This window comes from Polypterus senegalus, chromosome 11 (assembly GCF_016835505.1).
Source record: "Polypterus senegalus isolate Bchr_013 chromosome 11, ASM1683550v1, whole genome shotgun sequence".
Classification (NCBI taxonomy): domain Eukaryota; kingdom Metazoa; phylum Chordata; class Cladistia; order Polypteriformes; family Polypteridae; genus Polypterus; species Polypterus senegalus.
In genome coordinates this window covers 101,684,064-101,696,737 of record NC_053164.1, presented here as the reverse complement: position 1 = coordinate 101,696,737, position 12,674 = coordinate 101,684,064, and the positions used below count along the sequence as shown (strand labels likewise).

Below are 12,674 nucleotides of genomic sequence, written 5' to 3'. Positions count from 1 at the left end.
ATTTTATTTTTTTTGCTGTGCTTTTTCAATTTTTCTAAGGAGTGTCGCCCTGGAGAGTAATAGACAACAGCAGTTGTTCAAGTACAGAGAAAGCTGGTCAAGGGCACTGTCCAGGTTAGTAAATAGGCTAAAAATGGGTTTAGCTCAAATATTTTATTTTTGGTTTTGTATTTTCGTGAATGGAGAAGACTTGTCAATTAAAACATGGCCCTGTCCCTGGGTCCTGTTATTTTAAATCAAAGGATGGGACAAATGTCTGAATTGCTTTGGCTTGCCTCTCACGGGAAACTTAAACAGTGGAAGATAAAGAAATGAAGAACTGTTTGCCTTTATAGCCTTGCAATAAAGTTGTAATTGGTAAAATACTAAATAACTTTTATTGCTTTGCAAAAATCAAAAAATCCCCTCTCAGACATTGTTTATGTGAGAAGGAATGGGCAAGGTTTGGCCCAGCAGTAAGCCCATTTAAAAATACTGTATGTACTCCTCAGCCAGGCAATTTAGGACATGTTATCCAAAAACTATCATGTCTTAATGGGATGCCTGTCACGTTTGGCTAGTTTTCAGTCATACTGGTTGCATATCTTTAGTTAGTGCATGTGAGACAGAATAATTCCTTGAATGAATGAGAACCATGTTCACAAAATGGCAACATGCAAACTCCACACAGAGGTCACTCCGGCTGAGATGGTAACAGGACCATTCTGTTTCAAGGTACTATCTACTCTTTAAGAATTTATATACAAATATTGAAGTTTACAAATATATATATACAAATATTGATGTTAATCATTAGGAACACAGAAGCGTTCTTTCTAGATATTTTCTTTTTTATATAACTTTTGGCAGATATTATAGTTAAGACATTATCAAAAAATTGACCAAATACTGTAAACACCAATCGCCTTTTTAATATTGATCAATTTATCATAAACCTCTCATTTATTTTCACAGAGCACAGGGAGTGAATGTCTATCCTATCAGCATCAGATGTAAGGCAGAAACAGCTCTGGATGAGATGTCAGTCTACTAAAGGGTTCCCACAGTCTTGGTGGATCAGTTTAGTAATACCACCTCCGCTAAGCTAAATGTCTATGGCAATTGAAGGGACACCACTCAAAAAAGACACAAAAATTAGGTCCATTTTTAGACTCCACTAACAGCATGGCCAAGCCAGGAATTAAACAGGTCCATGGAGCTCAGATATAGCACAGTTCTGATCATCCTGTCCTGATCAAGACAAACCATTTAACTACATGCAATAAAACAAAGAAATCTTATGTGGGAATTATGACATTTTAATAATACTGAGGTTAATAATAAAATCTGTTTTATTTTTTATTTATTGATGGTTTGGTAAAGTCATATTACTTGATTTAATACTTTTCTAGAAAGCAAACAGTCATATTTTTGGCACAGTCTATTTTAGTACATTCAACATCATTCCTTCTTAATTAAATACTCAGTAAGTCTTAACATCTATAATGGGGGTTAAATGATGGAAAGACATAACTTTAAAATATATAAAAAATTGCTTTTAAAATTTGTTCAGAGCAATAGAATATGCATTTAGATCACAGTACTATAGTTTACTGTAAAATGGTGGAATTACTTCTATTGGACAAAAATCTGCAGATGATAACATTTATTACAATTTAACTTGTTAGCATAGTATACAGTTACTTATTTTAATATTACCTGGTTAGTTGTTTGTTGCTAAATTCTATTTGCATAGGATATCATTATTACACAGTTGCAACATCTGTTTGATAGTGGTTATGCAATACAGGCCATTGAAACCCTGTAAAAAATAATATAACATTCTTTATATGATGTTGTGCAGAAAAAGAAACCACTATTTAAAAAACACACCACATAGCAGTTTCAACAAGCATAAGCTACATCACAGTTTCTACACTTCAAAATGCTCTTTCTTTCCATCTGTAAATGTTTTAATGCGATGTAACTGCACACAGACAGATGGTTGTTTATGTCACCCTAGACAATGAATATGGTTACAGTTAAAGTGGAAATTGTATCATAGTTTGTTTTTAATTCTATCAGCAATGTAAAATAAAATCATGGTTGTTTTCAGTTATAAACATCTGTTGGAGTTAATGTAGACCTGCATAACAATATGATGCCATTCTTTTTAAAGTCTTCAGCAGTTAGAGTCTTGGCAGGTGTACAGTACAGTATATGGGTAGACAACTGAGATACTGTTTTATTATCTACAGTTAAAATCATAATGAATCTTTTTTAAGTTAGTTAACTACATTTCACCTGGTTTCACTGTGCAAGTCTTCATTTCTTTATAATTTTCCTTTGCAATTTAAAACTCTGACCTTTTCCGGTTGAAATCTATCCATAACTTTTAATAGTGGTAACGCAAGATCCCTCGAGGAAACCGTACAGGTGAGGTCCGTACAACTGCTAAAAAAAGGGGGCGGAGCTGTGATCGATGAGTGACATAAAAAAGGACCGGGACAGCTACCTAGAGTCGAACTTTGTAGAACGTCAGCGAAAACGAGATTAAGCGATTGCTTCTGCAATGCCGAACTGCGCCTGAAGCCTTTAATCTTTAAACTGTCGGTGGCGACGGCATCTCCCTTAGCCATACAACGGGAGGTCGAGACGATGATTTAGCATCCAGCGGGGCATACAGTAAAAAAAAAGCATTTAATAATTACTGGTGTATGGTTAGCAGTCTTCCTTACAATCGGGGCGTTACGATATGTTAAAATGTTGTACAAAGTATCATTTTTTCGGAGCCCATACAGAGACATGCGAAAAAAAAAATCTTATTTCTCGTGTGTACGGGAAAGTTTCGCCTGCTTACGAAATCTTTTCTGGGCACATGTTGTCAATGTCATTTTTTTTTGCTCATGCCCCTTTAGGACTTCAGTATTCGTCAGTTTATTTGATATGTATTCGTGCAGATACCTCTAATGGAATTTAGGACAATTTCCGTGTACGAGGGACGTTCAGAAGGTTTCCGCACTTTTTTTCTAACTCTATTTATTAGGAGTTTCAAAAACAAATTACATCCGTTTTCTATATAGTCACCTTCGTTTGCGATGCAATTTTTGCAGCGCCGTACTAACTTCTTAATGCCCAATTACTACTCCTCTCGCCTTCACCGTTTCCAACGAAAATAGAAAAGTGTGAAAACTTTTTGAACGTCCCACGTAATATGAAATTTCAGTAAAAGTGATTGAGAAAGAGCAATGTGCGGATTTGTCATAAATAGCTACAGTGGTCGGCACATTGCTTTGCCTGGCTTGTCATTAGTTGTGTCTTAGCATAAATGTAAGCACAGTAAGAAAAAAAATTATAAACATCTATAGGTGCACAGAAAGTAAAAGCAATTCCATTGTTTTTTCATTTTTAGTTCGGTGAAAAATTTGCCTAATCAATATGCGGACAACAATTTTGGATGATCCGCTGTGGCAACCCCTAACGGGAGCAGCCGAAAGAAGAAGAAGAAGAAATGTTAAATCTGTAAATACTGCGTATAAAAAAGCACATTTTATATTGTATTTGATTTTGGGAAAATAAACTAGAGGAGAGTAGAATGGTTAGAACATTTGCTATTTATTGAAAGGTTACTTAGGTTGGCACCTGCCATATTTGTATCTTGCCATTTTAGCACATACTGTATTTATGAAGTTTTCAAAGTTGTCTTTTGGATATATGATTGTCACATTGGTCACAGTAGGCATGTTCAGCTGATTGTTAATAGACTGCATGTGAAGGCTTTAGAGAGAAAAATAATTACCCTACAAAAAGTAAAGCCTGAGCCTACCTTGTAAATTTCAGACATTTTCTGCAGCTCTAGATCTAAAACGGATTTTGAAGTATTACAATTTCACAATTTTCTTCTCTGCGTTACAATATCTCATTTACCGTACGTGATCCAAAGGTATGATTTATGTTCAATAAAATGCAGCAAGCTAACCTTAAGTTAGTCTGTTAATTACATGTTTATTTTCCTGTAACTGTAAAGTTGCAGTAAATAATTTCATAATTCAATTTTTTTCCTATTAAAACCAGTGCTCTGAAACAAAGATGTGAACGTTGACGATGTTGCGATGAGAGACGATTCCTCTGTCAGTAAAATTTGTAGCAAGTTTCAGAACAATTTCAGCTGGTCCAACTATCTGCTTCACCTGGCGAACAACACCTGAGGGAACACAAACATAACAAGTTGTTAAGAATGAACTCCAGGCTTGAACGGAATTACATCCTTTTAATATATCAAAAAGAACAGAAAATAAGTAATAGTTTGAAAGTGTATTTTTACTCAGATTCAACAGTAAAAGAAGGACTTCTTCTTTTCATTAATCCCATCTATTCTTATAGTTGTTTTGCTTTTTTTTCCACTTTCTTTTATAGCTAACACTGTGAACTCACAGTTTCAGCTCATGGTCAGCTTTTTGTCTACTTTTTGAACTTTTTTCTTTGTGTTTATTTTTCTCCCTGGCCTCAAAGACATACATAGTATTTTCCACCGTGCAGAAGTAGGAGTGAGTGTACTCAGCAATATACTGACTTGTTACAGCCCTGTGCTGCTAGAACAACCACAGTGCCTTACAATCTAATAATTTAGATGGTGTGCTGAGAAAGTCAGTTATCTATAATTTCATGGAAAAATATATAAACAAATACTTTGCATCAAGTTATTTGTGAAATCACCATCATACTACTTTTTCAGTGGCATTCATTTATAGCATTTATAAACAAAATCTTAGTGAGTCAAGGGAAGCCGTGGTGAGCAAATGTGACCACACTGTGACATCCCCAGCAACTCGGTCATAATTTCCTGCAACTAGCCAGGAGAAAATCAAATAATTTTAATTTTGTCAAAAATTCTAGCGGCAAGCTCATGAGTGTGTGTGCGAGAGATGACAACTTATAAATACTCAGTCTGAGCTATCCGTTTGAATGAGTTTGCTCTGCGTGTACTACTGTGATTTTCTCGGAAAATCTAACCAGTATTTCTTCTAACAGATGCATGTGTTTTTCCTATTGTTAGCATACAACTGGATGACTTGATGTCTGGAGCATGTGACTTGCATACCACCAGATTGTTTCCAAGGATATATTTATGTTGTTTGCTATAGCCCAGAGTTGGCCTTCATAGAAATCAGTTCTATCAAAGTTTGTTATCCCCACTCTCAATGAAAACTTGAGATTACATTTTTTTTCATGGCCATCACTTAAAACTAAATGGGATAAGTTAGATATGAAAAAATATAATTTTTGTGTAGAGTACTCCTTTAAGCAAATGAAAATTAATAGTAAGTTAATTTTGAAATAATGAAAAAAATAAGAGAAACTTGTGCAAATCCATTTTACTGTTTAAGAATTGCTAAGTATTTGGAAAGTATCATAATCTGGCTTTTGTTTTTAACTGTCTTTCCAACTGTTCCTTTGCCACCAAAAAAAATCAAGCATAGTTTTAAGGGTTTTGTAGGTCATTTTTTTCATGCACTTTTAACATTGGTGAGCATTCTCGCACAGAGTAGTCTTGTTTTTGTTATGGGCACTGACAATTTTGGATAGTTTTCTTGATAGTTACTATTCCATCTGTTTACTGGATCATAGAGAGTGATTAACATGTGATGTTGTTGCTGCAACAGTGTAAAGGTCAGCTTTGTGCAATTCCTGGTTGTCTAAGATTGATTTTACAAAATGACAATTTTAATGTTTATCGTTTACATTTTCCTGAGTCTTTTGGTTATAACCCTCTTTGTTTGACGTATGATTTGTGATTTAGCTCTGGTTACATGTTTCCTTTTAGCTTTAGTTGACTGCATGATTTATTGACCTAGATTTTTGCTATATGTCCTGTTTATTATTGTCTTCCTGGTTTCCCAGTTGGCTTGTATTTTTGACCCATCCAAACTATCTTCTGATTCTATTTCTCACAAAATGACTGTTTCCATACACATACAGTACAGGTAGGATGCAGCGGTGTGCATAAGGAATGTCATGTCGGCTTTCATATTGAGTTTCTATGTCAGGGGTCGGCAACCTTTTCTATATTGAGTGTCAATTTACAGCATGACAAAGGCCAATAGTATATACTGTAGTTTGTTTTCAATTTTAGCATTCCAGCTGTACTGTTAATTGCAAGTTAAACTCATATTAATTATTATTATATATTACTGGGGCACACATGGCACATATTCATATTTACTATTAATGTGCAAGGAAGAGCAAATTGAACTTAGTTTCAGTCTGATCCCCGTCCCTGTCTTTCACATCTTAGCTGTGCTATGTCTGACATGTAGAATGTTAATTTCAGCTTCACACACCCTTCAGAATGATATGTTGTATATTGGGTGTGAGATGAATTTAACACTGTCTTTGGTGTAAATAAATCTGTTTGCACATACAGTATACATTGATTCAAATGCCAAGATTAATGCAAAGTCTATCTTTTTCAAAAATTAGAATTTTTTTTGTGGCAAACTCTCCCAACAAGCCACAGTAGAAGTGGCCTGGTCAGTGTTAGTGTTTTGAAGTGTTTTGTAGAGTTCTGTGAATTTGTATGTCCACAGTAAAAATGTTTTGAGCTCAGTCTGCTGCATTTGAAATGCCTCAATCCCCATCCACTCACACCAGGTTTTCTTTTTAAAGTTTTAGGAAATAATCAAAAAGAAGTGCCTTCTATGTGAAAAATAAAGCTAACACTGTTTGTCTGTGCCTGTAACTACAGACTGAGTGTGTTAAAATGCCCTGCTGTGTCCATCACAGGCATACATTTTTTTAACCATCACTAGTCCTCTAGCTCTGCGTGGTTCAAACCCTTCTCTTCTAAAACATGCAGATCACATCAAAGCTCTTGAAAAACCACTGTAAAACTTGAGCCATCTCACGGAGCAGTGGAGAGTTAAATGCTAGTAAACATTGTCCATTTCCTCAAGTAGTGATCAAAATGATAAGAAAGATAACCATTCTAATAGCTGTGTCCTAATGAGCAGTCAAATCAGACTGCAATATGTTGGCACATGGATTTTCCTGGTAAGTAATGTAATGAAACTTCAGGAATGGGTTACTGATCCCATTGTCAATTACACTCACAAACTCCCTCAGTTTCCACAGCATAGCAGAGACACCATTAGTTATACTGACAAATACTTTCTTCATGTCTATACCACTTCCTTCAAAATGTTTAGTGAAAGCTCTTGCCACATCTTCTCCTTGATTAGTGCCATACTTCAGCCTAAGGCAGTAAAGTTCCTCTATTATACCAATTCCTTCACAGTATCTTATAACAACAACTAAACGTGAAATATCATTGATGTGACACTTTCGTCCACAGCCACACTAAGACTTGTGCGTCTGTCAGAGCAACTGAGTCCTGGAAATAAAATGTTTCTTCCATTTCAGAAATTGCTCCACTTAACCATTTTGCACCATCTTAACACCAGGCCATGTCAATTAGGTGGTTCTGGTAATCTGCTGCTGTTGTGTGTGTGCAATAAGAAGTGCATACATGCAAAATATTTTTCTAAAGCATTACTTTTATTTACTGATTTAATCTTTTTTGAATTACTATAATAAACTTTCATGACACTACAGAATAGATATATGTTTTAATGAGAAATATCAAATCATTTTGTAGAGGTGTGACTATCAATCTTATGGGTGCCACCAAAAATGCCTTAACTTGCTGACCCCTGTTCTATGGTGAATGGGTATAGCTATCTTTTTGCACAAGAAACAGATTTGAAAAATTTTTGATATATTGTTAAAAGTCTAAGTTAAATGCCTAAGTGTTTGAACAGTCCATATGTAAAAAAGAGATGGTTTTCCCTTTAACACACACAACCTCCTTCATACTTATAGCCCTGCTCGAATACTCACCCTGTCCTCCTAATTCTACTTAATTTTAAGGTTTATTTTAATTATATTTGAGTCAATCTTTTTATATTGAACCCTTCACGATGAATGCAGAGGAATGGTGCCCTAAACATGGCTGGAATCAGCGCTTTAAACCTGAGCTGGATTAGTCTGTTTCAAAAACAAAGAGGTGGATGGCATTCATGATGTTTGCCTCCTCAAAACTCAGTACACATACAGGGATGGATCCATGACATTTTTTTTTTACTTGTTATATATACTATAGTAAACAATGTTTAATTCAAAACAGCCCCCCAAAGCCATTTATATAGCTCCAGTTATATAAGTTGAATGCTTAGTTCTCACTTCACCTTATCTTAGTACTGTATTTAAAACTGGAGCAAAGCCAAAAGTTGCAGAATCCCAAAGGAATTTGCTGGAATCATATTTTTAAATTAACATGAGGGTAAAGAATTACAATGTTTATACAGGCTGTCATCAACTTGTTTTCTGTAGCAGAGTGGTGACATTTCTTCTCAGTGCTTTGCAAACAGATAAATCCTGTTCATGGCAATAGAAATCATTCCTGCTATTTTTACTCCACCCTACCTGAACCCTGATGAAGAAGAAGTGACAATACCTGTATTCAGTATCAAAGAAAAACACAATTTCTACCATCTTTTACTTTGCTGTCATTCATATCTATAATCACAAACATGTCCAAAGAAGCTTACATAACAAAATTCATATATCCAGTTGCATTACAAGGTTACAATATTAGATACAAGCCAAAACCTACACTGGTTGGGAGACCAGAGTCTACCACAGATAACATTCAAGAACAATTCTTTGTTGTCTCATACTGCTTCTGAGTCACTGGTTAAACTAATGGGTTAATTTTGGGACAATGCAACTGGTGTTTATGAAGAAAACAGATATAGACACAAATAGAGTATGGAGTGCTGACTATTTTCATCCATCCATCCATTTTCTAACCCGCTGAATCCGAATACAGGGTCACGGGGGTCTGCTGGAGCCAATCCCAGCCAACACAGGGCACAAGGCAGGAACCAATCCAGGGCAGGGTGCCAACCCACCGCAGGCTGACTATTTTGCCTCAGTTTTATCCTTGAATGAAATTATCACAGAAACTCCTTATTGTGTTCAGAAGAATTACTTATGAGCGCTACAAAAATGATTTGTTTTTGTCTGTCACCTCCTGACTTGCCAGTACCCTCAGTTATAAAGTACTGTTCAACTCATTTTGATGTTTAGTTATGCAAAATGTCAAGTTTTTTGTGGTCCCCCCTATTTTGGCTGTATAGACCTGAAAAACAGGCCATTTTTGGACCATGTTTTCTGCCATAAATTGCACCCTTATGATAAAGAGTAAACTAATTAGTGTCTCAGCAACAATGATCAGAAGGACTTGAAGTTGTATATGCAACCTCAACTGACCCTAGGAGTTTGACACCGGCAATACAAGGGGTCAAACTTATTCCTTTTCACAAAACTTCAAAAATGGCAGTCAGTAATATAGAGATGTAGAGTGTTGTTTTATTCTATTTTGAAGTTACTGATCATAAATATAATAACATTTTTTGATATTTGATTCCTAGCCCTTGAAAAGCCACTCCCAAATGACAAATTTCAAACATAAGGATGTGGGGTATATTTTTAGACTATTTCAGACTAAGTGGTGATGAATTTGATGAAATGTATATAAATGATATATGTTATGTTATTTTTGAATTTTTGAACCTTTATTGGGGATATAGCCATCAATAGACCTTTATTAAAGGGTGAAAAATAACAAATTTATATTACCATTGTGAATATACTTTTAAATATTTAAATTGAAGCACACATTTTAATATTTCAAATATATGATGCATCTATTGTTTAATATGTATTTTTACCTCTTGAAGTCAAGGCACCTTGCCTACCATTATATTGCGGTTAGTATAAAAAGTGAACTATTTAGATGCTAAAGCGTGTAAGAAAAGAACAAGCATCCATAGGTTCTACTTTCATAATGCATTATTACAAAGAGCACAGAGCTTGACACATGTATTGCCTGGGATAAGCAACCCATCACAAAAGTAACACAAACACACTTATAGAGTGCACAAGATATTTATCTAATTTATTTCCGGTAACTCTAAGTATTTTATTAAGTATAAATAACGTCACCTAAAAAAAAATAGCAAAATATTAATAGGAAATTCCCAAATAATGTCAGAGCTGCACAAGACAGCATTTCCTCTTTAGCAGTCCATTACAAAAAGCATACACTTGCTCAGTGCCAAAATGACAAAAACAGTTATCCTTAAAGAGAGGGAAATCTAAATGTACTTTAACACTGCACTAGAACACAAATTTCACGCTGGCACCCAAGGAGTGTGATGCATTGTATTAGGGAAACACACACTGAATGCCACTGTGACATCTTGTGACATGAATTTGTTCATTTTCTAAGTTTTGCTTTTCCCGTTAAAGTATCTGGACATGCTAGAGCCTATTCTCATAGCTTTGGGCACAGGGAAGGAACCAACAACAAGCCAGTCCACATCAAAGCACACTTACACTAACTTACATGCAGCTAAATGATAGATCTGTTAACAGGAGTGTTTTTGAGATGTAGGAGGAATTCATAGTACCTAGATGACCATTATAGTCATGAAGAATGCATCAAGGTTTACGTAGTGGCTATACTAGATATCACATTTAGGTCCCTGAAGCTGTGAATCAGCCTTGACAACAAATAAGCCGCTTTATCAGATTTTTTTAAAGAGAAAACTGCCAGCTTTTCGATATACTACTGTATATATATGTTGTTTTTTTAAAGAGTACCAGGTTATTTCTAAGGTTGCTGCAACTGTTCTTTACATGGCAGTGTAATTATTTTTTAACTAGATAAAGACACATTAGAGAGCTTACCCATTATGATGTTGTTTTCCACTCGCTTGATGACATCAAAAAAGTTGCCTTCGTCTCCTTCCACAATATTAAACACAATCTCTGATGGCATTGGCAGGTGACTGGGTGATAATCTAAGAAATATGATCTCTGTAAAATAAAAAAAATAGGTTTTAAAATAATATTCATAATAATTTCACATAGTTCATATAATATTTTTAGTGACCTCCTTGAACCCTATAATTGGATTGAGTGTGTTTGAAAAGTTTCCAAAAGTAAAAGACATCAACATGTGGTTAGAATGCAATCTCTACGGTCTTAAACTGAACCTGTACCCATGTGATGAGAGGTGGCAGCATTACTTGCTTGTATTTATGACCAAATGATCAACAAGCAAATATAGTACTTTTAATAAATAGTCAAATCTACATTCGATAACTACAGCAACATCATTATGAATTTATAAAATGTATGCATTCTGTAGCAAGCCTTTTTAAGAACAGATATACAATAAAACATAACAAGGTTCATATTGAGTTAATATTTGAAGCAATAGTTAGAAGTGGACTTTGGTACACTCTATTTAACTGTATTCATCAAAATCTGTAATAAAATTAAACCATGTGTTGCTTTGTATTAAGCAGTCAAAAGAAGAACAGGCAAGGCTTTGCTTATTCTAATAAAATTCTTTATTTTAGGATGGAGGATTTATTAGGATTTTTTTACGAAGGTCAATTGTTCTCCATAGGCAAAGTATTTATAATACATAATATATAAATAGTTGGCCTTCAAAAATGCCTTAAAATAAATCCTTTTGTTTTTAAAATCCCTAGATGTCCTAACAACAATGAATCATGCAGACTAGAGCTGTTTCTGGAAATAAAAATCCTTCAGGAACACATTCTGATGCAGGTTCAGATTCCAGTACTTTATGTGCTAAATCTCAATATTGCCTGGTAGCTCTGTTGCTGTTATTATACAGGAGGCCCCTGAGGTCAGATTTATAAACCATAGCATATGCACAAAAAGAGGCTTGAAATTTGTGTATGCATACAGAAATACAAAAATCCTCATTTATAAAAAAAATCTTGACAGGAGAACTTGCGTATATTTATAGCCACTTTGACCCATCCATATGCAACATTTTAGAGAAACTAGAAAATGATGACAACCTTGATCAAGTAGGGAAATGCAGCCAAACTAGCTAAATGACAACTCGCATGTACAGTATAATAATTCATATAACCGAGCCGTTATTTTAATATGCATTGATGTGACAAACATATCAAAGCTCAAAAGTAATTACAGTAATGTGATCTACAGACTGTATTTTAGTTCTCTTTAAATTGGGCCAATGCTGTGTATTTACACTAAACAATTTTTCTTTTCCAGTTTCGGCTACCTGTTTTTACTTCTCAGGATTAGAAACTGAAGAGTAGCAGAAAAACAAGTCATGATTCATTCCCTGTGTACTGAAACCCCGAAATGTCACATCCTAAAGCCTACTCATAGCCTAGGGGTTTGGCACAATGAAAATGGTCATATACAAAAAAAAAAGTTCTTAGGGACACTCACCTATACGTTAACACACATAAACATCTTAGGGATGTTGAAATAAACTGAAGTGCCCAGACAAAATCTCAAACAAACACTATAAGAACATCCATCCATCCATTAATCAACCCGCTATATCCTGACTACACGGGGGTCTGCTGGAACCAATCCCAGCCAACACAGGGCGCAAGGTAGGAAACAAACCCCTGGCAGGGCGCCAGCCCACCGTAGGGCACGAGAACACACACACACCAAGCACACACTAGGGACAATATAGAATCGCCAATCCACCTTACCTGCAGGTCTTTGGACTGTGCGAGGAAACCGGAGTACCCGGAGAACATGCAAAC

At 35.3% G+C, this 12,674-nt stretch overlaps 1 protein-coding gene across 1 annotated transcript in view; it reads right to left on the bottom strand.

Moving 5' to 3' along the window:
• Positions 1 to 1,313: 1,313 nt before the first annotated feature.
• The window catches only part of fbln1 (fibulin 1), a 160,460-nt gene continuing 149,099 nt past the window's right edge, over positions 1,314 to 12,674 (bottom strand). Inside the window, exons 16-17 of the mRNA XM_039769389.1 lie at positions 10,792 to 10,920; positions 1,314 to 4,183 (exon numbers count right to left, since the gene is read on the bottom strand). Coding sequence (XP_039625323.1) covers positions 4,044 to 4,183; positions 10,792 to 10,920 — 269 coding nt within the window. The 3' untranslated portion in view covers positions 1,314 to 4,043. The remainder of the gene's footprint in view (positions 4,184 to 10,791; positions 10,921 to 12,674) is intronic.